The sequence below is a fragment of the Lemur catta genome, chromosome 3 (genome assembly GCF_020740605.2).
Source record: "Lemur catta isolate mLemCat1 chromosome 3, mLemCat1.pri, whole genome shotgun sequence".
NCBI lineage: Eukaryota > Metazoa > Chordata > Mammalia > Primates > Lemuridae > Lemur > Lemur catta.
This window is the reverse complement of record NC_059130.1, coordinates 44,766,389-44,790,594: the sequence shown is the minus strand read 5'-3', so window position 1 is coordinate 44,790,594 and position 24,206 is coordinate 44,766,389. Positions and strand designations below refer to the sequence as shown.

General features: G+C 37.4%; 1 protein-coding gene across 4 annotated transcripts in view; it reads right to left on the bottom strand.

Moving 5' to 3' along the window:
- The window catches only part of SCYL3 (SCY1 like pseudokinase 3), a 41,937-nt gene extending 18,099 nt beyond the window's left edge, over positions 1 to 23,838 (bottom strand). For 3 of the 4 annotated variants that reach the window (XM_045547402.1, XM_045547400.1, XM_045547403.1), the window contains exons 1-6: positions 23,580 to 23,838; positions 18,724 to 18,938; positions 7,435 to 7,620; positions 5,496 to 5,609; positions 1,993 to 2,049; positions 820 to 922 (exon numbers count right to left, since the gene is read on the bottom strand). In XM_045547402.1, coding sequence (XP_045403358.1) covers positions 820 to 922; positions 1,993 to 2,049; positions 5,496 to 5,609; positions 7,435 to 7,620; positions 18,724 to 18,888 — 625 coding nt within the window. In that variant the 5' untranslated portion in view covers positions 18,889 to 18,938; positions 23,580 to 23,838. Of the gene's footprint in view, positions 1 to 819; positions 923 to 1,992; positions 2,050 to 5,495; positions 5,610 to 7,434; positions 7,621 to 18,723; positions 18,939 to 23,401; positions 23,456 to 23,579 lie in introns of those variants that run through there. The other variant, XM_045547401.1, reaches the window with a different exon arrangement.
- Between the last annotated feature and the right edge of the window lie 368 nt (positions 23,839 to 24,206).

Sequence of the window (24,206 nt, the reverse complement as noted above, 5' to 3'; positions counted from 1 at the left end):
AGTTCATTATACACAGTGGATGCCTTCGGGCCTTAGGGTTTAATTCTCAAGTACCTAGTAGGCTGGGGCAATTTAGAGCCCACAGCCAAATGGTGCTTGTAACATCAGAACGCTGGCGTAAGCCTGCTAGAAGAAACCATATTAGAACTGGCAAAAGCTTAAGCAATGTGAGATATAGGTCAGTAAGGGGCCTACTGTGACGTGTGCCTCAGTAAACTTAATGAGTGGCAAGTTAAAGGCCTAGAGTGGGCACAAGAGAGTGGAGTAGGCTGCTTGGCCAAGCATGCAGTTAGAGAACACAGAAGAGAGCAGAAAACAATGTCTTTAGTAGTCTGGGTTTTCAGGGGCAATGAAAGAAAAAAAGTAATGAATAAATTATACAAGAAGAATATAAATCAAATGGATTTTGAAAGCACAAAGATAAAGAAATGTTAAATCTGATTTAAGAAAAATTTTAAATCTTACTCTATTATTTGTATTACATATAAATCATTAATGACATTTTTTTACTTATTGGCTGGCTAAATAAGGAATGGAGTCTTTAGACCATTAATACTATTACCAATTAATAAGATGATCATACATAGTGACAGCCATACTTCAAAATGCTTCTTACTTAAAATTCTTTTCACTATACAAACAAATGAACCCAAAGCTTCTTTCTTTACTGCTGTTAATATCTGCCCTAAAAAAGCTACTTGGTAAACAACAGGTTCCTTACTATGATCAAAGACTGCAGTCCTTTGAATTCCACACAGAACAGGCTGTGGATGATTTTCCTACTTATTCTGTGGATACAGTAGTATAACTCCAACTCACCCTGTTCATTTAAGATTGTGAGCAAACTTTCCACCAATGTTCCAAATGAAAAGGCATCCCGGGCATGTCCATAAGACTCTGGAAGAGTTGTGAATTCTGGAGACTAAAAGCAGTAAAGACCATTAAACCTAAAAGATCTGCCTTACAAGCCATTTCTAATTTCTCTGAAGCACTGTCTCCTATGTTTGCATTTATTATACCTAGATCTGACTTCATAGTGCCACACGCTAATTTATAGGTTCTTAAAACTTAGTGAATGGAATTGATAGAGGTTTAAAATGCCAAACAGGGACAAAAAGGAAAAAAAAGGTCAGAATATGATACCTGTCTGTGGCTTTTAAAAATATTTTTGATTACAACCCAGAGTAAAAAAATTTATATCATGACCCAGTAACACACATATGTATCTAATAGAAACAAAAAATCTCATAAAATAATACTTAGCCTTACCATCTAATAGGATGCCCAATGATATTTTCTTTTATTCCATTTTTCAAAATGTTGGTCAGGACTCCCCAAACTGACTTAAAATCCACAAATCACCAGTATAAAAAACACTATATACACTTACATAATACTAATTTGGATAAATCTGATTTATTTAAAGTCTTAGGACTATATTTAAGTTTACAGTTGGGTTTGTATTTCCTATAAACTACACTAAACATGTCTTGGGAGATTAATGTTTGTTTATAGTGGCTAGAAGAACAAATTTATAGGGATCATCTTCTTTTGAATTTATTGGCAAAGAGAATCTTTACCAGCACCACAATATTAATAATCACTCTTCTGCTCATGTTGGGGTCCTAACTGATGATCAGCTGCGCTGATGATGGCCCAGGTGAAGCACACGAAAGGACTAGGATTGCTGCTTCTCCAGTTAGTATGGCTTCCAACAAAGTACAATTACTTTTCCTGAAATGGGTATGACACCCTGTTCACACTTAGGTATCTCTATCTTTAAACAATATTACAGATGTTTATAAGACCAAAAAATATAAGCTGGTCCCCTGGCTGTGATGGTAAGATTATTCTCAGAAACCTACAAGGCCAGAGAAATTATGAGACATCTATGAGTCAGTAAAGAAAGAAATGAGCAGAAGAAAGTTTTTTAAAATTTCATACTCAGTTACACAAAGGAGCCTTCATTACATCTGAAGTATATCATCTTACCAGCTCTTCAGGAGGGATAGATGCTGGGTCCCTTACTGACTGGATGCTTCTCAGAAACTAGACAGAGAAGTAAATTAAAAATAATTCATACATATGTTTGGCAAACCAATCTCTTATACCAAGTTACAAAAGCCATGAGCAATGAAACAGCAGCAATTAAACTTTCAAATCAAAACCACACATTAAATACACAAATTTACAATCTTCCTAATTTAAAAAATGTGAATACAGTACCTGGCACAGCACAAGGTTTATCAGAAAATAAATGTTATTCCATTTCCTCTCCCCTTCAGCTAGTTTAACAGACACCCTCTGCTGTTCAAAGTCATCTGTGCATCCGATTTCCTTATGTGGAAATTAGGAACACTTCTTTCTCTTCTGCATACGTACTAACAACTAAAAGGCTTTTCTAGTACAGAACAAATCTGTGATTAATCTTCTAACTAAATCAAGTGAATCTTAAGTCTTGCTACCACGTGAGACATAAGTGGAGAACCCTCAACAAAAGGAAAAGACAACCCACAGAATGTGAGAAACTATTTGCAAATTACCCATCCGACAAGGGATTAATAACTAGAATATCTAAGGAGCTATAACAACTCAATAGGAAAAGAATAAAAAATCTGATTAAAAAATGGACAAAGGATCTGAATAACATTTCTCAAAAGAAGACATGCAAATGGCCAACGGCTATATGACAAAATACTCAACATCATTAGTCATCAGAGAAATGCTATTCAAAACTACAAAGAGATATCATCTCACCCTAGTTAAAATGGCTTTTATCCAAAAGACAGGCAGTAACAAAATGCTGGTGAGGATGTGGAGAAAGGGGAACTCTCATACATTGTTGGTGGGAATGTAAATCAGTGTGAACAGTATGGAGGTTCCTCACAAAACTAAAAACAGAATTACCATATGATCCAGCAATCCCACTACTGGGTATATATCCAAAGGAGGAGGATTCAGTATATAGAAAAGGTATCTGCACTCCCACGTTATTGCAGCACTATTCACATTAGTCAAGATTTGGAATCAACCCAAGTGTTCATCAACAGATGAAAGGATAAAGAAATTTGGTACACATACACAGTGGAATATTATATAGCCATAAAAAACAACGAAATCTTGCCATTTGCAACAACATGGATAGAACTGGAGAACATTATGTTAAGTGAAATAAGTCAAGCACAGAAAGACAAATCTTGCATGTTCTCATTCATATGTGGGAGCTAAATATTAAAAGCAATTGATCTCATGGAGACAAAGGGTAGAACGATGCTTACCAGAGGCTGGGAAAGGTAGTAGGAAGGGGAAGATAAAGTAGGGATGGTTAATGGATGCAAAAATATAGTTAGACAGGATGAACAATATTTGATAGTACAACAAAGTAACTATAATCAACAATAAGTTAGGGTATACTTTAAAATAACTAAAACAGTAGAATTGGATTGTTCCTAACACAAAGAAACATTAAATGCCTGAGGTGATGTATACCCCAATTAACCTGATTTGATTAACTTACATTGTATGCCTGTATCAAAACATCACAAGTATCCTATAGACAACTACTATATACCTACAGTAATTTCTTTTTTAATTTTTAAAAGAAGTTGAGGCCAGGCGCGGTGGCTCATGCCTGTAATCCCAGCACTCTGGGAGGCCAAGGTCGGTGGATCGTTTGAGCTCAGGAGTTCAAGACCAGCCTGAGCAAGAGCGAGACCCCGTCTCTACTAAAAATAGAAAGAAATTATATGGATAGCTAAAAATATATATATAAAAATTAGCCGGGCATGGTGGCGCATGCCTGTAGTCCCAGCTACTCGGGAGGCTGAGGCAGGAGGGTCGCTTGAGCCCAGGAGTTTGAGGTTGCTGTGAGCTAGGCTGACGCCACGGCACTCACTCTAGCCTGGGCAACAGAGTGAGACTGTCTCACAAAAAAAAAAAAAAAAAAAGAAGTTGAGAACCTTATATGCTATGGAGACAAAAACCAATATCCACAGAATAAGCTCATTCATTCACTAATTTAAAGATTATTTTTGAAGAGCTTATGTGTCCCAAACACCATTTACAGCACTAGGAATACAAAATGAATACAATAAATTCCCTGCCCCCAACCAGATGCTCATAACCTAGAATGTAAAAGCAAAATTTCAATAAATATGCTGAGTGCCAGGGAAGTGCTGAAGGAAAGACTAATTTTGTTGGGGGTGGGGAGGTGGGGAATGCCTGGGGGAAGGTTCAGAGAGAGGCGGCTTAAGCTAAATGTCAGATGAGTTTGCATTTTCCGGGGAGCTGAGGGGAAGGAAGGCATTCCAGCAACAGAATGGCCTACAAAGGAAGAACAGCGTGAAGGAGGATGGCACATGTGGGAACACAGTTGAGCTCCATGGAACAGGATACAACCAGGGTGTAGCTCAAGAACTGTGAGTGGTACATGGAGCTGAAGGAGGGTTGGGGAAAGAGACTGTGAAGGGCCTTACATGCTATGGCAAAGAATTTGGAATACATCCCACAGAACGGATTACATGCTTTATATACTAATTAGATATAAGGTAAATTCAGAGAAGAAAGTGATTAATGGGGCAGAAATAATCAGAAAGACATCTTTTTGGTAGAAGTAGCATTTGAACTGAGCAAGAACCCATGAAGGTACACATTAGACAAGGCCCAAGTGTGGAAGCAACACAAAGGAAAATAGGGGAAATTAGACTAGGCCAATAAGTCAAACAGTGAGCCACCACTTCAGTAGGGATATTATGATGGGATGGTTTCCCTTTTTCTCCTTTTTTTTTTTTTTTAGAAAGAGTTAAATCCAGCAGCAACATGCAAAATGATGAAAAGAAGAAACAAAACAGAGAATAGAAAGGTTTGTAGAAAGCTTAAGAGGGAAACGTGTAGATTTCTGTCAGACAAAATTGTAAGAAGTACCACACGTAGGAATAACATAAGACACTAGGAGGAATTAAGATGCACAGGTTGTAATTCCAGCTGTTAGTACACGATGTATGAATTTGGGCAACGCAGACAACTGTTTAATGAACATTTCTTGAATACATAATATATGCCAGGCACTATTCTAGGTAGAGGTATGAAGATTAAATATAAGAGACTATCACACCCTCAAGAAGTTCAACCACTGGTATAAAAGACAAATACATAAAGGTAATTTCAATATTAAGAACTAAGTGGTATAATCAAAGTAAGTACAGAGTACTATAGGAGCAGAGAGGAGGGGCATTTAATATAAATGTTTTAACAAACTATTTTACCTCTCTCAGGCTCAGGTTCCTCATCTATAAAACCCGGAGAGAGGAATATATGAACCCCTAGCGCTTCTTTGAGGAATAAAATGCTGCAACGCTATGAATGAGAGCATTAACAAAAAATTCATGTCTCCAAATCTAAGATCATACTAACACTGAAGCGTCTCCTTGGCAAGAACCACATACCAGGATACTATTAAGTGCTGAAGAAGGAAGAGGGCCTAACACCTGGCTTACCTCTGGTGTGGCCTGAGTAACTTTACAAACAGTTTCCATTCCTCCCAGCTTCCAGTGCCCATCTTCACTCACAAACACAGATGATAAGCAGACATTGTTGTGTGTTAGGTGTCCCTGGGGGTGGAAAAAAAAAGAAGATGGCCACTCCAATTTTTGTAGTAATCTTAAAAAACTAAATTCTAATCACCGAAAAAGATTATGACAAGCCTTTCCATCTGAGGAATAATAAATGGAACTATGACTTCAAGGAACAATAAATTTGGGTGAAGTTTGAAAAAAGGAAAAATGGAATGGAAAGGCTTCTTGTTATGGCCACTGCCTGGTGAGGCAGTTAATGAAGACATTAAAGCCACGGCACAAAGTCACCTCTCCATTTCTATGGGAATCAGGAGATACACATGTCCTTAAACATAAGTTGACAAGTCTTTATAGCCTATGCTATCCTTAAATGCCTTTAAAGATAAAATTTATCTTTGCTTCCATAGGTTATTTTGTTAATTTTCTCCTCTAAATTCTTTCTCACCTACATTCCATCACCAACCCAGATCTACTTCACCTAAATCTTGTCAGTAGGCATTAAAAAAATTCTGCCTGAGGAAGAGGAAAATGGAATGATAAGTACCACCAGAAATGTCCTATAGACCACAAAAGAGCCAATTTTAAATCTACAAAGAAATAGCACAGTAGAATAAGAAGAAGGGAGAAAATGAGAATAGGGTTCAAGTATTATAAGTTTTTTTTTTTTCCAGGCCAGAAATCATTACAGTAGACAAAAGAGTACTTTATTCTACCCACTAGATCAAATATGTACATATTTTTATAGAGGGTACTTCAAAATATGTATATTTTAAAGGAAGGTTTAGAATGGTATGTACGGTATGTTTCTATTTGAGAAAACATAAAAGAGAAAAAGCATACGGATATTTGCTTTATATGCGCAAAGAACACCTCTGGAATAATACCTTGATCATCATGGTGGCCTTTGAAGAGAAGAATTAGGGCAATGGATTCCAGGATGCGAGAGGGACTTACTTGTCCCTATTTGTACTCACATACTGTACAAACTTTACCATGTGTACACACTTTTTCCAACAAAGCAGATATTTTCCCCTAGTGAAGCACTAATAACTCTTGTTACTCTGTGAACTCAAATATACTTTTAAGAGACTATAAATCCAACATATTTGAACAGTCTCTCATCAATAGAAAAGATTTAAAAACATGCATAAAGATGGGTCAAATGCACATATTTCTAACCTGTGACTGATGTTTTTTAATCTTGGGGGGTGCTGACAAAGACCTTAATGCTTCAGAATGCAAATACCATTAAGAAATAATAGCTCAATAATACTGTCAAGATATAGACCAGGAAATAGGAAATACTACATTATGGTATTAATACTAGCAAACATCACTACAGAGCCAAGCATACTAGCTATGCCACAGAGTGTTAAGGGGCTCTCTATTGGCCCCAACTACTCAAATGGGAAAAGATGTGTATAAACTCTGTCTCTTCCTAAGAAATGGTCCTTTCTTGATTCAAAATCTAAAGTCAGACAAAACTCCTGGAAACAAATAGGAACTTTGGTCTACAGCAGATGTTAAACCCTTATCTTTGTCTTAATAACTAATACCAGCTGTAGCTATTTTTAGGTAAATATTTATCCAAAACTAGAGGTAGACTATAGTGCACTAAAATAAAGTTCTATAAATAACTGCCCAGGGACAGCGAACTGTGTAATAGTTGCCCATTCCATAAACTGTCTGTCTGTAGCACCTCTGGTGACTTCCAATGTGTTATTTTTTCTCAGGAAGTTTTCTAGTAATTGTAACTTACAATTTCTATAGACACCATAATTTACAAGTACTACCACACACATCATCCCCCCAGTCTACAGCAAAGCCTGTAAGGCAGACTATACAGGTTAAGGTTACTTACTCTGTCATGAAGGAAGATAAGAGCCAGCAATATGTCATAGATCCCAGCACACACCTCTGCAGAAGATAATGTTTCCAAAGCTACTTCCAAAGGCTGCACTCGCTCAGTGACAAGATGAATGCCATCTGCTTCCACAGTACAAGATAAAAATCTTAGCAAGCAAGGATGACGAAGTGTCTTCAAGTGCTTTAAAAATACAAATAGAAGAGGTGATGAAGTTAACAACTCAAAACCTGATTAATTATAGTTTCACGTACGTTGTGTTAAGTCAGAAAGTACATACTTGCATTTAAGGTCCATTAAAGTTCCCTAACTTCCTCCCTACCCCCCAAATTTCAAATAAGGCATAGGAGGATCTATGACTTGTTTTGACTTTTATCAATTTCCCAACATTTAAATAACTCTACAGAGACTTCCAGTTCCATTATAGTAGTGTAAATACCCTAAGAGCCTAGATATCCCAACTGCTATAAACTCTGAACAAAGTACCAGAAACAACTATTAATACCTGAGAACTCTGAAAAGTAAACAAAAGCACACAAATTATGGAGGGGCATCAAAACCTGAAGCAATGACACCCATAGTGATGAGTTTCCTGGATTGGGGAATTTTTCCCTTCTCACAGTTGTGCACTGAAGGCAGGCCCCAGTGGCAAAGCAGTGTAACAAAGGTGCTAAAACTTCAATAAAAACCTTGCTATCTTTTTGGCCAGAAGAATCACAGAAAGGAATCCAGGCAGGCCAGAGTATGAGGAGAATACCCCAGAGGGTAGAGGGCTGAAGAAGGAGATTCCCTAATTTTCTACATACCCACAAATTCTCAGACTAAGCGCTGAAACAGGCATGCACAGTATAGACCCAAACCATCATAGCAAAACTTTGAGAAATAAACTGAGATTAGAACTACCATTCACAGTAAGAGTGGGAGTTCAAAAACTTGAGGTCTGAATCTAACGGGATTAATTGCCTGCTAAATCAAAAATAGCAATGTTCTCCAAAGGATTATCAGAGTCAAAAGTCTACACAACAGGACATTCAAAATGTCCATGATGCAATACAAAATCATACAATATAGAAAGAATCATGAAAATGTGATCAATTCTTAATGGAAAAGACAACCAACAAATACCACTCCAAGATGACCCAGATATTAGAATTATCAGAATGAACTTAAAGCAACTAGTAGAATCATTCTCCTAGAGATAAAGGAAAAGTTATAAAATAAATGGAAAGAGAAATTCTCAGAAGAGAACTAAGAACTATATGGAGATTTTAGAAATGGAAAATAAAATTTTGGAAATAAAAAATTAGAGACTCAATAACAGAATGAATATGACAGAAGAAAAAGTCAGTGAACTTGAAGATGTTAACTACTCTGAAAAATGAAAAGTGTTTTTTAAAAAATTAATCACAGCTTCAGAAACCTGTGTGACAATAACAAAAGGTCTGATAAATATAACTGAAGTTCCAAAAAGAGACAAGAGCTGAGGCATAAAAAATATGATGGCTGAAAATTTAAATTTGGCCAAATATTTAACTTTATAGATTTAAGAAGTTCAGTGAATACCAAACAGGACAAATTCAAAGAAAAACACACACCATCATTAAACTGCTGAAAATCAAAGATAAATAAAAAATGTTTGAAGAAGCTAAAGAAGAACATCACCTTACATGTGAGGAATGATGATTTAAACAACTGTAGATTTCTCATCAGAAAATATGGTGACCAAGAGATAGTGGAACATCTTTAAAATGCTAAAAGAAAAAAATTTATCAACCATGAACACTATATCTAACAAAAATATTCCTCAGTGACAAAGGCAAAAAAAAAAGGCATTTTTGATAACAGAAAATAGAAAATTTATTGCCAGAAGACCTGCTCTATAAAAATACCAATGGAAGTCCTTCAAGTTAAAGAGGAAATGATACCAAAGAGAAACTTGGATCTTCAGGAATAAAGAACATCAGAAATGGTAAATATTAAGATAAATACAAAGGCCACATTTTCACCTCTTCAGTTATTTAAAATATATATCACTATTTAAAGCAAATACTGTAACACTGCCTGGTGAGGTCTTCAATGTGCATACAATTGTACATATGTTACAAAGGACAGTAGGGGTGGGAGGTTGGAGACACCTATATGATTACAAGGCTTCTACATTTTATGTGATGTGGTACAATATTAACCAAAAATACCTTTTTTGCCTTATTTATTTTAATTTTTTATTTTTCATTGATACATAATAGATGTATATATTTTGGGGGTACCTATGATAATTTAATACATTCATATAATTTATAAAACTCAAATCAGTATATCTGGATATCCATCACCTTAAATATTTGTCTTTTATGCTAGAAACATTTGAATTATTCTCTTCTATTTTGAAATATACAGTAGATTACTGAAAACTATAGTTACCCTACTGATCTATCAAATACTAGGTCTCATTTCTTTTATCAAACTGTAATTTGTACATATTAATCAACTTCTCTTCATTCTTTCTTCCTCTCTACTCTCCCAGAGTGTGGTAACTAACAATCTCCTCTCTATCCTCATGGTATCTACTTTTTAACTCCCACATATGAGGGAGAATATGCAATATGTGTCTTTCTGTACTTTGCTTATTTTCACTTGACATAATGGCCTCCAGTTCCATTTATGTTGCTGCAAGTGACAGGATTTCATTCTTTTTATTCCATTATGTGTAGATACCACATTCTCTTTATCTGTTTATCCACTGATGGCCACTCAGATTGATTCCATATTTTGGCTACGGTGAATAGTGCTGGAATAAACATGAAGTGCAAATATCTCTTCGATGTATTAATTTCCTTTCTTTTGTATATATATTCAGTAATGGAATTACTGGACCATATGTTAGGTCTGTTTTTAATTTTCTGATGAACCTCCATACAGTTTTCCATAGTGGTTGCACTAAGTTATATTCTCACCGACAAGGTATGAGGGATCCCTCTTCTCCATATTCTCACCAGCATCTGATATAAGCCATTCTGACCAGGGTGAAATGATATCTCATTGTAGTTCCGGTTTGTATTTCCCTGATAGATAGCAATGTTGAGCATTTTTTCATATACCTGTTGTCCATTTGTATGTCTTCTTTTGAGAAATGTCTATTTAGATCATTTGCACATTTTTAAATCAGATTATTTGTCTCTTTACTATTGAGTTGTTTGAGTTCCTTATACACTCTGGTTATTAACCCCTTGCCAGATGGATAGTTTGCTAAAAAATTAGGCTATTAAAGACTACCTATGGCCGGGCGCGGTGGCTCACGCCTGTAATCCTAGCACTCTGGGAGGCCGAGGCAGGTGGATTGCTCGAGGTCAGGAGTTAGAGACCAGCCTCAGCAAGAGCGAGACCCCGTCTCTACTAAAAAATAGAAAGAAATTATCTGGCCAACTAAAAATATATATATAGAAAAAATTAGCCGGGCATGGTGGCGCATGCCTGTAGCCCCAGCTACCGGGGAGGCTGAGGCAGTAGGATCGCTTAAGCCCAGGAGTTTGAGGTTGGTGTGAGCTAGGCTGACGCCACAGCACTCACTCTAGCCTGGGCAACACAGCGAGACTCTGTCTCAAAAAAAAAAAAAAAAAAAAGACTACCTATGTATACTAAAATCTTTAGCACAACTATTAAAAAAATAAAGAAATATAGCCAAAAAAGCAAGATATATTAAAATTGGGATACTAAAAAATATTCAGTTAATCCACAAGAAGAAAAGGGAAAACAGAAGAACCAAAACCAGAATGGGATAAATAGAAAACAAATAATAAAATCCAACTACATTAATATATACATTAGATGTTAATGACCTAAACACTCAGATTAAGAGCAGACAAAAAGGCAAGACCCATCTATATGCTGCTTATAAAAGACACTTTAAAAATGAAGACATATTTATGTTGAAAGTAAATTGACAGAAAAGGATATACTGTGAAAAAAGTAAGCATAAAAAGCCAGAAGTGGCTATATTCCTATCAGAAAAAATACACTTCAAGACAAAGAGTATTGTCAGAGATAAAAAGGGATATTTCTTAAAGAATAAAAGGGACAGTTTATTAAAAAGACATAATTATAAATGTATAGATACCAAAAGCAGAGCCTCAAAATACACAAGAAACAAAAATTGGCAAAAGGAAAGGGAGAAACAGATAATTCCACAATCACAGTTGGAGATTTTAACCCCCTTCTCTCAACATGTTGTCAATAGAACTAGTCACCCCACACACAAAAGAATAAAAACACAGAAAACATTAATAATGTCAACTTGATATCCTGATTCAGTTAACATTTAGAAAAGACTAAACCCAGCAACTGCAGAACACATATTCTTCTCAAATGAACATGAAGCAGTCACAAAAGACTATATATTGGACCACCAAACAATTCTGAATGAATTAGTTAGTACCTTAGACTTACCCTAATGCAGAAACATCACAGACCAGGGGTTGGCAAACATTTTCTGTAAAGGCCCAGATAGTAAATATTTTGGCTTTGATGTCCATATAGTCTCTGTGGCCTAGCCTCTTTTTTTTTTTTCTAACCAGTCCTCTAAAAGTGTAAAAACCATTCTTAGCTCATCCTGGGCATAAGTTTGCCCACCCCACCACAGATCATCAATGAATGTAAAATGCTCACATTTACAAAACATTTTAATTTTACTTTTATCTTATTTTCTTACTTTTTACCATTTTACTTATCAAGCATTTAATCCCCTTAAAACTGTTTAAATATCTTATAAACTTTTATCTTTTTATTATCTAAAAAAGGGATTACTAAACTTTTTGTTCATACACCTCCCCAGTAAAAACATCAGGTAAGTACCTTATATATATATATGATGTATAATATAAAATATAATTTATACATATAATACATATATACACACATATGTACATAGACATATATACATTTTATATAATATATATAAAGTACATATACTATCATATAAAATACCCGCAAAATAGAAAGGATCAAATGATAAAAGTAAATTTAAATAGGTACCTCCAATATTTTTTTCCAAAACTCCAATGAATCATGTTGCACAACTCCGTGGGTATGGATATTCCACTTTTAGAAACCCCCATGATGGGATATTTCCCCTCCCTCACCTGTTTTCTTTGTTCTGTTTTCTTAGCAGACAGTATACACAAATGAATGACAAACATAGGACAATTTTGCATGTGAACATGAGAGGTTAAATCTGTGGGGTTTCTTTCCTTCTCTGGTTGGTCCTATAACAACCCTATCAGATCTTGATTTTCCAATCCCCACCCATGTTGCTTATTTTGAAAATTCTGACCTGCAGTAATTTAGGAGATTCTTAGTTAGAAATCCTCACCATTCCAGGTAATAATTTTATAATTTATTTACAGCAGAAATAAACTCCTAGAATGTTGGTTTTCCTTACAAATTACCCAATCTTTCTGAAAAAAATTTCATGACCTTAAAGCTCTGGGGTCTACCCTGTACAACCCACTGGTCATTGGGAAAGCCCTATAAATCAATCATCAGATTGGGAGGAGACTGATGGAAGATTTCATCTGGAGAATAACCCTTAATATAACAGAAGGTTTCATCTCCACAAATAAGCTGTTAGTACTAAACATTCCTAAACACTTTCTTGGAAGAATATGGGATTGCATAAGCGTCCATAACCCAGCATTAGTACAATTTTTCTATCAGTTACCTCAAATTTCTCTATTAAACTTAGAAAAATCTTCCAAGTGGGTTCATTTCCCCAATTTCTTTTCTTTTCTTAGAATAATCTCAAATTTTCCCAACTCTGGGAATAGTTCCAATAGGGTTTTTTGTTTATTCTTAAGAAGGAAGCTGTTACCTGCCCCTGAGTTAATCTAATAAACAGAAAATAATTAAGAAAATGTTAAAGAAATATTTCTTTAACTAGCAATTATGAACTATTAATTTGTATATCTTCATTTAAAACAATTCATATGTACCCATATAAATACAGCAAAGATTCAGGTAAGCCAAAAGTTGTACTAGCAGGTTGGTTAAATGAGTATAGTTAATTGAGAAAAACTTCTTCTAAGTATGTTTTGAGGTATGGTTTGTGTATAAAATTATGCAGCCTCCTTCATATTTTCATTATAAGAATCAATTCAAATAATTTTCAAACCAAACATGAAATACTTTTGCCTGCCAAGGAAAAATTCTTCAGGTTTGATGTCTTAATGGTTTTAATTATTTTCATTTGACTTTATGTGCCTTCTTTCATTATCCTTCTAGGTACTGGTACCTAGGACAGACTAATTATGTCAAAAGGAATGCAATTTGGTTCGTGCTAGCAGGAAACTAGAGTCACTAAATGTTCACCTGATTGAAAAATTAAATAAGAGGCTGGGCACAGTGGCTCGGGCCCGTAATCCCAGCACTTTAGGAGACCAAGGTGGGAAGATTGCTTGAGCCCAGGAGTTTAAGGTTGTAGTGAGCTATGATAATATTACTGCACTCTAGCCCAAGCAACAAAGCAAGACCCTGTCTCAAAAATTAAATTAATTAATTAAATAAAATGAGAAATTTCATTTTCTCTTTTCCTTATTTTTTTACCCTATGAGTCTAGCAAAATTCATGGTCTAATGTGAGTTTCTTATTTGTTTAATAAAGGAAAAATGCATTTAATTTAGCAATAACATTATCTGTCACACCCCCTTAGAATACTATGCATAAATTATGTATACAGATTCACAGGAAAGAAGAATCAAATTAAGCACTTAAGGATCCAACAGAAACATTTCTTGATTCAAGCCTCTGCTGCTCCAAAGAATAGACACATGTTGGCATGGATGCAGAGAGACAGGAACACTCATACACTGCTGGTGGGAATGCAAACCAGTGCAACCCCTGTGGAAAGCATTATGGAGATACCTTAAACAGATTCAAGTAGACCTACCATTCGACCCAGCAATCCCATTATTGGGCATATACCCAGAAGAACAAGTCATTCTATAACAAAGACACCTGTACCCGAATGTTTATAGCAGCACAATTCACAATCACAAAGATGTGGAAACAACCCAAGTGCCCATCAATCCACGAATGGATTAGTAAACTGTGGTATATGTATACCATGGAGTATTACTCAGCTATAAGAAATAACGATGATACGACATCTCTTTGGTTCTCCTGGAGAGAGTTGGAACCCATTATATTAACTGAAGTATCCAAAGAATGGAAAAACAAGCATCACATGTACTCACCAGAAAATTGGTTTCCCTGATCATCACCTAAATGCACATTGGGGAAGGATACCAATTGGATATCAGACTGAGATGGGGGTGGGGGGAGGGGATGGATGTATGCCTGCATGATGAGTGCGTTGCACCATCTGGGGAATGGTCATGCTTGAAGGTGCTAACTCGGGGAGGGGGGGGGAAGGGATGGAGGTATGACTACATGGTGTATGCCAGGCGCACTGTCTGGAGAGTGGATGCACCTGGGGCTCTGACTCAGGGGGATTGGCGGGACACGGACAATGTATGTAACCTGAGGTTTTGTACCCCCATGAAGAGCTGAAATAAAAAAAACAAAAAACAAAACAAAGAATAGGAACAAGACATACTTGTTAAGGTAAATAGGATATTTTCTTAATGAATGTCAATTGAACAATTAAGTAGCTCTTTTTCTGGTGGAGAAAGGTGACTATTGCTGAATGAGAGTGCCTTGAACACATTTGCCCCAAAGTTACTGAATATCTATTACCCCGTTCACTGCACTAGATAATGGTCTTTGAAAGAGGATTCTTCCAAAGGAAAAGATCTTTGTTGTTAAATATGAATAGTACTATATAACTTATCAATATTTGTATTTATTCACATCCACCCAGAGATCTTAAGTGAGATTCTAGCCCTTACTATAAACTATTCCCACTTTTCAGGAATTAGTTATGACTCAGCTATCTAGAGAATTAATTCAAGCCTCAGAGGCTTAATTCCTTCATTGCTGTTCTGCCTCTGATTTGCTATTTCACTCTTGAGAGCTACAAAAAAGTTAACTGACTCAGTGTTCTTATCTACAGCTCAAATCTATCTGCAAGCTTTAGAAAGGTAGAAAGCCAAAATTTCACACTGTTTAATAAATATAACAAAATAACTGAAATGCCTAAACTAGATAACAAGGATTTTCAGGGAAAAATATTTTTCCTTCTTCCCAGATGTAAATCTGAGACAAAGGTACAGATACATTGTTTTTAAATGTCTACCATCTGAAGGTTGGATCACAAACTAGGAATAAAATGCAGAAAGGGAAAGGGATAAAGAATTCCATTCTGGAGAGCTTGAATTTGAGGAATGATGGAACATCCAGGTGAAGATATACGACAGGCAGGTGAAAATATAGATCTGGAACTCAGACAAGAGATTGGGGCAGATATTTTGTTTTGGATAGCAGGTGGGATGGTTATAAGCATCAAAGGAGAAAGGGAGAGAAAATGAAGTCTGAAAAGTGTGGTGGGAAACTGGAAGATGACCAGTTCCCTCTAGTAGCTCCATCATAACATGGGGGAATACTTCAGAAGTTCTTCTGAATAGATCATACTCAGGAGCCTTGTAAGAGCACCAGGTTTTGATTATTGAGGGGAAAGAAATAATTTCTAAAAAAGTTCATAATGTAGGGAAGTTGACTGACAACAGAATAAGGGTTGTAAATAGTAAAACAAAGGGCTTCCACTTCTTTATCATGCCACACAATGTGTGTTCTCAAATATGTTGACCAGCCCTTCCAGAAAAGAGCCTGAATCCATCAAGAGGAGCATAATGTCTCCAGGATACTAAATAGAGCACTTGTATAGCACCTATATATTATTCCTAGAGTCCTATGTGATTCCTGGTACAAACACACTCAGGAATCATTTTTATAAGCTTTTATAAACTTACCATGAAGCCCTAAGCACTCAGATTATAGCAAACGACAGTGATCAAATTCTGATTAAGGACTTATCATTTCTTATATGTTATTAGGAACTGCTTATGTTATCAGTTAGAACTGAGTCATAATCACCAGTGCCAAATTATACTATTAATTATAGCTGATTAATTGAAGATAAAATGAGGTAGAATGATGGACTTAAGCTTTCTCATATTGTTTTGTGGCCAGAGCTTACATCTGTATTTTGTCTTATTTCAGAAGCCTAACAGTGAACTGTGATTGTTATTTTTTACTTATAACAGTAGAGGAAGTATATAACTGTTATGCAGTAATATCTGCCAAGGAAAACACTACATATCTGCTTGAAATGGTCATTAAAACTATCAAAGGTGGGATCAGGAACCCAAACTCTAAAGAAAGTAAGGCAAGCTAACTATATTGTTTTAGTATTTCAAATATCTAGGGCATCAAATTCCTAAAATCTATTGCATCACATGCCATACATTTGTCAGGTACTATGACCTAGTTTTGAGATTATCAGAAACACTCTAATAATCTAAACTCATTATCACTCTGTTACTATTTCAAATTTCCCAGATTCACGTCTGAGGTTTTTAAAGCCACAAGATGGCACAAGAAGAGACAAGTAAGAACTATTTGCAAAGACTCAATCATCGCTTAAACAGGTACCTATGAATACAAAGGGGGAAAAAATTCTTCCACTTCAAGTTTTGCAATTCCTATAGTACAGAAGTCCTTAAAACATAGAAAGTGGGTCTTTGTTTTTTTCCTTTAAAAACTTTATGATCTGGGTTATTCAACTTTCTTTGTACATGGGCCACAAAGGGTAATACAATTAAAAAAAACCTTATAGTCTTAAGAAAAAAAACTAAGACAGATTATAAATGTCTAGTACCTCGCTGATCATAGTCACTTTAAGTTAATATAAAACACAATATGCACAATCTTATTAGATGAAAATAACAGGAGATATGTTAGACATTAACTACACATAAGAATAAGACAGTGAAGCAAGGCATTTTGTGTTTCGCAAAATCACAATAAAAAATTAACAATACCTAAATGGAGTGAAAAGGAGACAAAAATGTGGTTTTACCAAAAAGCAAAATTACCTAGCAATAAAACAACTAGCTACACTTTTTACTACAATGCACTATTAGAAAATGCATCCTGAGAGAATTGTTACATGTCTTTTTCCTTAGAAACCATCTCATAACTGTTAATTTTATGCTTGATCAAAGACATAACATAAAATAATTAATGGGTGTGACCAATCAAATACCAAAATTATATTACTACTATAATCCTTTATAATCATTTTAAAAAGTAAAAACCATTTAAAGAGCACTATGAAATAGATATCAATGTTCCATATCTATTGATATTACAAATGGACTCAAGCTAATATAGATTGTAATTCTAACAAAGATATCAAATTCAACCTGAAAATAGTGTGCCTGCCATAGCAAACACTGAAGAATTAATTAAATAATACAACTTTATTTTCCTTTTTAGAAAATGATCTGAATGGCTGACTATTCAAAGTGCTAGTATCCACTAAGATCAAGTTAGTTGAAATATTAGTTAATATTAGTTGAAATATCAACTAATGCCTTTGTTTTCTCTAATTCAAAAAGACATCTGGGGTTATTTTACCGAATTATATTCCAAAGTAGAATCATTCTTTCTAATAAGAGGCCAGGGTCCCCTAACAGTGTGTCAAACAGCATGCTAATGCACTGGTACCCTTTGCCCAAAGTAACAGCTACAAGGTGTGACCTAGAAGGACCTCTTTCCTAAGGAGGAAACTGAAGCCTCTAGAAATTAGTGATCTACGGTACTGCAGCAAGGATTAGGGCCCAGGTTCAACGTTCTTTGTGTGGCATCCAGTCTAACATTCTAGTTCAACACTCTTTCTGGGGCATCACAATGTCTCAGGAAAGAAAAAAATAGTAAAGTTCCTAAAACATTTTATTTCCAAACCCATCATCAACTCACTAATTAAAATGTTGTCGATGCTAACAGCATTTTTGCTAAGCTAGATCAAATCCTTTTATAGTATATTAGCCATGTAAAAACTGTCTAACTTGCTCACTAAAAAAAATAAATTATGATGGTAAAAGTCATCACATCAAGTTTTATAAAGCTTTTTAGCTATAGCTATGGTACCTAACCATGTCATGCAAGTTGGAGATGCACCCATGAAGTAAAGACAGCTATGTTTTTAATGACATGAATAATAAAATACTATTACTTATGACCTTACCTCCTTTGACTTTTACTAATTTCATTTTTTGAAATAGAAAACAAGATAGTAAAAAGTACTAACTATGAAGTTGTCACCTATTATGGTACCTTGGCAGCTTTATTAACCTTGTCTTCATTTTGTCTCTTATACACAAAAACCGAAGCAAATTTGCCATCCTGCAGTACAGCGGGATAAACTGCAAGTCCAGAGGGCAAGGTAAATGGTGGTTCTTTCAGTGTATAACTCTTTAAAGCACTGTTCTCTGATCCCATCCCTTATGAGGTGGGGCAGTACTGCAGCTATTCCTCAAAGCCAAGCAGATCTGAAAGAAAAAGAAAACAATGTCAAACATTAAATCTCTATCCACAACATGAGCAAGAGATTTCCAAGATATCCAGCCACAGACACTCAAACCTACTAGTTTCTGCAACCCTCATAACTAGGACATTTGACAGTGAAAATGGTAAATTCTCAGCAAGTTACCAGCAACACTTATTAATTAACAACTAACAACTCTAGAGAAAATACACATTACCAAGTAGTCACATGCAGTTATGGTCCCTTCCCAAACTCTACCACATATAAACTTTCAGAGTAGAAAGGCAATCAAAAATAGGATGAGGTAATTCATACTTCCCAACTCACTCATATATCTTGCCTCACAGAGGAAAATGTTGCGAAACTTGATTATTCAAAAATAAAACTTCTTTATGTCTAAAATAACTTAAAATTATAAAGGAAAACAATACAAATCGGAGAATATTTATAACACTGATGAAAAACATATTAACAAATGGAGAGCTCATATAAACCAAATAAAACACTAAAACTCTAGTACGATAATGAGAACGAGAAGAGATCACTCATTGAACAAATACCAATGACAGTAAACAAAAGAAAAAGTACAATTTCACTACTGTTCTTCAAACTTATGCCAAATACATAGGTGAAACTCCAAAGCTGTACAATCTCAAATCCTAAAAAACAAAACTCACACATACAGAAAATTCTAGAAAATGCAAACCACTCAGTGACAGAAAATAGTTCAGTGGCTGCCTGGGGAGTGGGCACAGTTAGAGGGAACAGGGGAAAGGAAAGGATTACCGAAGGGTATGAGGAAACTTTGGGGGGATGAATATATTCATTGTCTTGATTATGACAGTAATGGGTGATTATGAATGTCAAAACCTATAAAACTGTACACTGTATGTTCAGTTTATTCCATGTCAAATATACCTCAACAAAGTTGTTTTAAAAAGAACTATATACATACATGCATACATATACACAAACTTGAAAAAATATGCTGAAGTATTAACAGAGGTTTGCTATGGGGGGTCAGATTACAGATAAGTTTACACACACACACACACACACTTCCCTGCACATTCCAAATCTATAATACAAACACCACAGGGATACAAACTCACACAGTTAAGACAGGTAAGGCGCAGCGGTCCAGCAGCCTTGGTGGGTAGAGCAGCAAAGGGCCCACGTGCTGTGTGGAGACACCTACTGTGGGAGGCTTACGCTCTGAAGGGAGCAGCTATCACAAAGGCTGTCAGATCATGCCATTCATCATGAAAAACCAAGAGCCTGAAGAGTTACGTGGAAATTTCCACATTTTTCAATGTTGCATCAAACTTTTTTAAAACCTATATAGGCCAAACAACACATGTCTGAGAAATCTGTGGCAGTCAGTTTTCGGTTCTGGCTTTACCATAATATAAAAATTAGAAAACAGAAAGAGTTCTTACTAACTATGGCAATGTGATGAGCAAACTGCTAGTTCTAAGTAACACAGCCTTTAAAAATTTCAGTTTAAAATCTGTATTTTTTGGACAAATACATAAACCCAATGGTTGTAACACATAGACCATCTACTTGAACTTTGTTCCCACTCTGGTGAAGTTCCATACAACACTTTCTAGTACACATTACCAGAGTATGTAATGGTGCTCAAAACACATGCCTAAAACAAAACGTAAAATGCCTACAGAGCCACATATATTATGTAAGAAACACAAATGTACAAGGACTAAAGCTACCTAAAATTGCAATTTTTCAAAATCCAAGAATGTTTCTGAGGGTAAGAACTAAGTCTGCTTTGTAATAAATCCACTGAGTTCCTACCTACCTAGCAATTTATCTTTCTAAATGATAGAGAAGTAAAAAACAGTACTAAAAAAACACCAAGATCTCAACTATACATAGCATTCGCCTTTCTATTGGGACTACAAATAAAAAGTTTATGTAGGATCATGAAGAAAAGAAACTATGTTAATCCTCCTGTTCTGGAGATGCTGTGGTCCCTGTGCAGCCTGTGACAACCTCCTGCTGAGTGGGGGGGAGGATCATAGTTAGCACTTGGATCTTGTCCCCCCCTTCTTGGGCATAGTTAATGGGCCAGGTGCCTACCCTCGGCCAAAGAAAGGGCAGTCATTTCAGATCAGTCATCTCTATGACCCATGGCCTAACTGAAGAGATAAACTGGCCAGATCACTGTCTGCCCCAAGAATGTGAACTAAGAAGAGAGATATTTGTCTATTAGTAGCACAGCTGAAGGTATAAGCATGCCATGAAGTAGAGTCAGGGGTATGGCAAACCCAACCATATGAAATCAGACACTTGGCAGGCAGAGAGAAAGCCAGTTGGTAGGGGGATAAGAAAAAGGAAACACTGCGAGAGCAGCTTAGTCACATTTATAGGAGCACATTACTACCCCCATCTGAAGGCTGCAGGAAGCCCACCCAATCCATTTTCCTCACTGTCTCTCTGACACTCTTAGCACCCCTTTCCCTGAGGTAGCTTGAGTGGGTCTATGTTCTTTGAAACTAACTGCCAATTCATAAGCAGAAAACTCTGTCTTTAACTCCTGCCTGAAAAACCAGTTAGACTAGAGGCTGGGTCAGAGAAGTATTCTCTGAAAAGTGTCTATCTGAAGCTAGTCTACCTCCTTCTCTCTCTTAGCCAAAAAAGTACAGCTTTTCAAATTCAACATACAATAAGGGAAAAACTGAGAATAAGGAACTGTAAGGAAATGAGTGTCTTTTTGGCAGAAAATCATGCTGTTTATTTAGTTTTAATATTGGTCCCCAAGGGAGATACGAATGTCATCAGAATCCAGGGGCAGCGCTCTGGCTAGATAAATGGCAGTGGGTGCAGGTAAGAGCAATGAACAGTTAATTTACTTAGTTATTTCTAGATAGCAAAATATTTCCTTGTGGGAATATTGATCCTTACCATATATATTACCTCTGATTTAATATTATGAATTCCACTACAAAATAATTAATAGAGTTATAAAAGTGTTAGGAAGAAGTTAAAACTGGTCATTTTTCTTAGTCATGTATTTTAGGTCTAAGACCCTAAAAAATACCACTTAAAAATTAAAAAAGGATGACTCAGTTTCTTGAGAGAAAGGATACCATTTTGTTGTTTTGAAAAGCATGGTTAATGTTAACAGAAGTCTATGATACCATCAGGGTAACCCTGATAGAGTAGCAGAATTATATTCTATGTCCAGTGCAAACTGTATTAGGGGAAATTAAAAGCTGTGCACGTGACTGTAATTTGAGAATATCTTAAAGCAGTAATTCTTAATGCTTTACTTCACACAACTGTATCTAAAGAGGCATAAATACTGTTACTACTAACAGTGCTTTAAAAATGGTAATTCAGCTAAACAATGGACTTACTGAAATGTAAGACAGATAAACACTAACACTTGGACTTCCAAAATGCTCTTTCTTGTTTTGAGGAGGGGGAAAACACAAAATCTTGCTTGATAGCTTTGAAATGAAAAAGTCACAAGAAGGTAGAGAGGGATATTCTATCACAGCATAGGTATTTTACAGAATCTATCATCTCCTTTCTATAATAAAACACTGAGTTGGCAGTCTTTGACTTGAATATGCATCACAGTCTTCCCTTTGAAAAATTTGTTTACCTATCTTTCTCAACCCTTTTGCTTAATTGGGCAGCACATGAAATTTCTGGACCTCTTTTGGATTAAGAAAACCCATGTCTAGGTCACAGGGCATCTCATACACTCAACTAAGAAACCTGTTTCCTCTGGGGAAATATTTCTCTCAATTCTTTTCCCAGCAATTAATCGAGATTATCCTGGTCCTAGCTCCCTTGCCTTGAAGTTCCAAAGATAATGGCTTGCACTGTGAGTTTTAAGGATACCCTGTATTGACCGATATTTTGGTATCTAATCTAACATTACTCCGGCCCTTTGCTTTCGTCTGCTGCAGGTATATATCCCCTGTGCTGAACTCAGTCCAGCACTGCTAGCTGACAAGCAATACATGATTAAGTCTTTAGGGCCCAAAAAGAACTAAGTATGATTTCAGCTAAGAGATATACTTTAAGGACATGGGGCCCTAAAAAACAGCAGTAACAGCAATCCCTAATTTCAGGACCTGACTTCAAGTATTTCACATGGTTCCCTAAATATGACCTTCTGAGAAATGTTTCACCTTTATTCTAAATAGAAAGCACTACGCAAAGACAGGAGCCAGCTGGGCCTCCGGGGACCCGGCACTGGTCCTGGATCAAGAATGAAGCCGCCTTCCTGAAGGCGGGCGCGACCCCGGGCTCCCACCCCGGCCACCGACCCGCTACGCCCCGCACACTCGCCCGGTGAGTTCACCGCGACCCTGCGGGGTCGCTGAGGGGCCGGGCCGGCGCTCCCACTCCGCCGGCCCCGCACCTGCCACTCCTCCCCGCGAGGACCGACAAGGCGACTTCCTCGGAGAGCTCCGGCCGCGGGCGCCTCACCGTGCGGGGGCGGCCGCGAAGCCCAGGTTGGAAGGGCGTCCCACGGTAAGCGAGCGGAGGCTGCTCGGCCGCGGAGAGCACAACTCAACCGGCAGCCGGCGGCGCGCAGGGCTCGCTCCCGCGCGCGCCCCCCGCGCCCCTCCCCCACGCCCCGGACCCCGCGCCGCCTGCTTGTTACCTGCGGGAGGGCGGCGGGGGACGAGGCCGAGGGACTTGGCTTCGGGCCCCTTTTCGCCCCCTGTTGACACCAACCCCCCTCGCCTGCCGCTTCAGGCTGTGGCCACTACACCCACAATCTTCTGGGGGTCGGGTCGCTCCCACACCATAGAGATAGTCCGGAAACAGGACAGAATGCCAGCCTCCGCCCCTCCGACGCCGCCACTGAAGCGAAAGAACCCGGAACCGAGCTAGCGCGGCCACACAGGGACTCTCAGGCAGCTGCCATCTTGAGTATGGGCGCCGGTGACGAGCCGCGCCTCAGCCACGCCCCCGCGGCCTGGTTGGCCGGCCAGGACGGCCCCGCGCGCCTTCTCGTTGGGCGCACGTTTGCCTTCTCCTTAATTTTTAGACTTTTAACGGCGCAGTTTTAATTTCTTTTCCGCCCGAATCCAAAATGGTTACCAGTCACTTCTTCCAAACAGTAAAGGGGGCAGGGCTGCGGAAAGCAGTACGGAAATCAGGGCCAATTTTTCGGAGAGCAACTTCCCTCAGCCCCGCCGCGCTGGGGGGCCGGGCCGGGCCCGGGGCGGGGGCGGGCGGCGCGCAGGCCGTGGTGACCCCCGGCTTCAGCGTGAGCGGCGCGAAG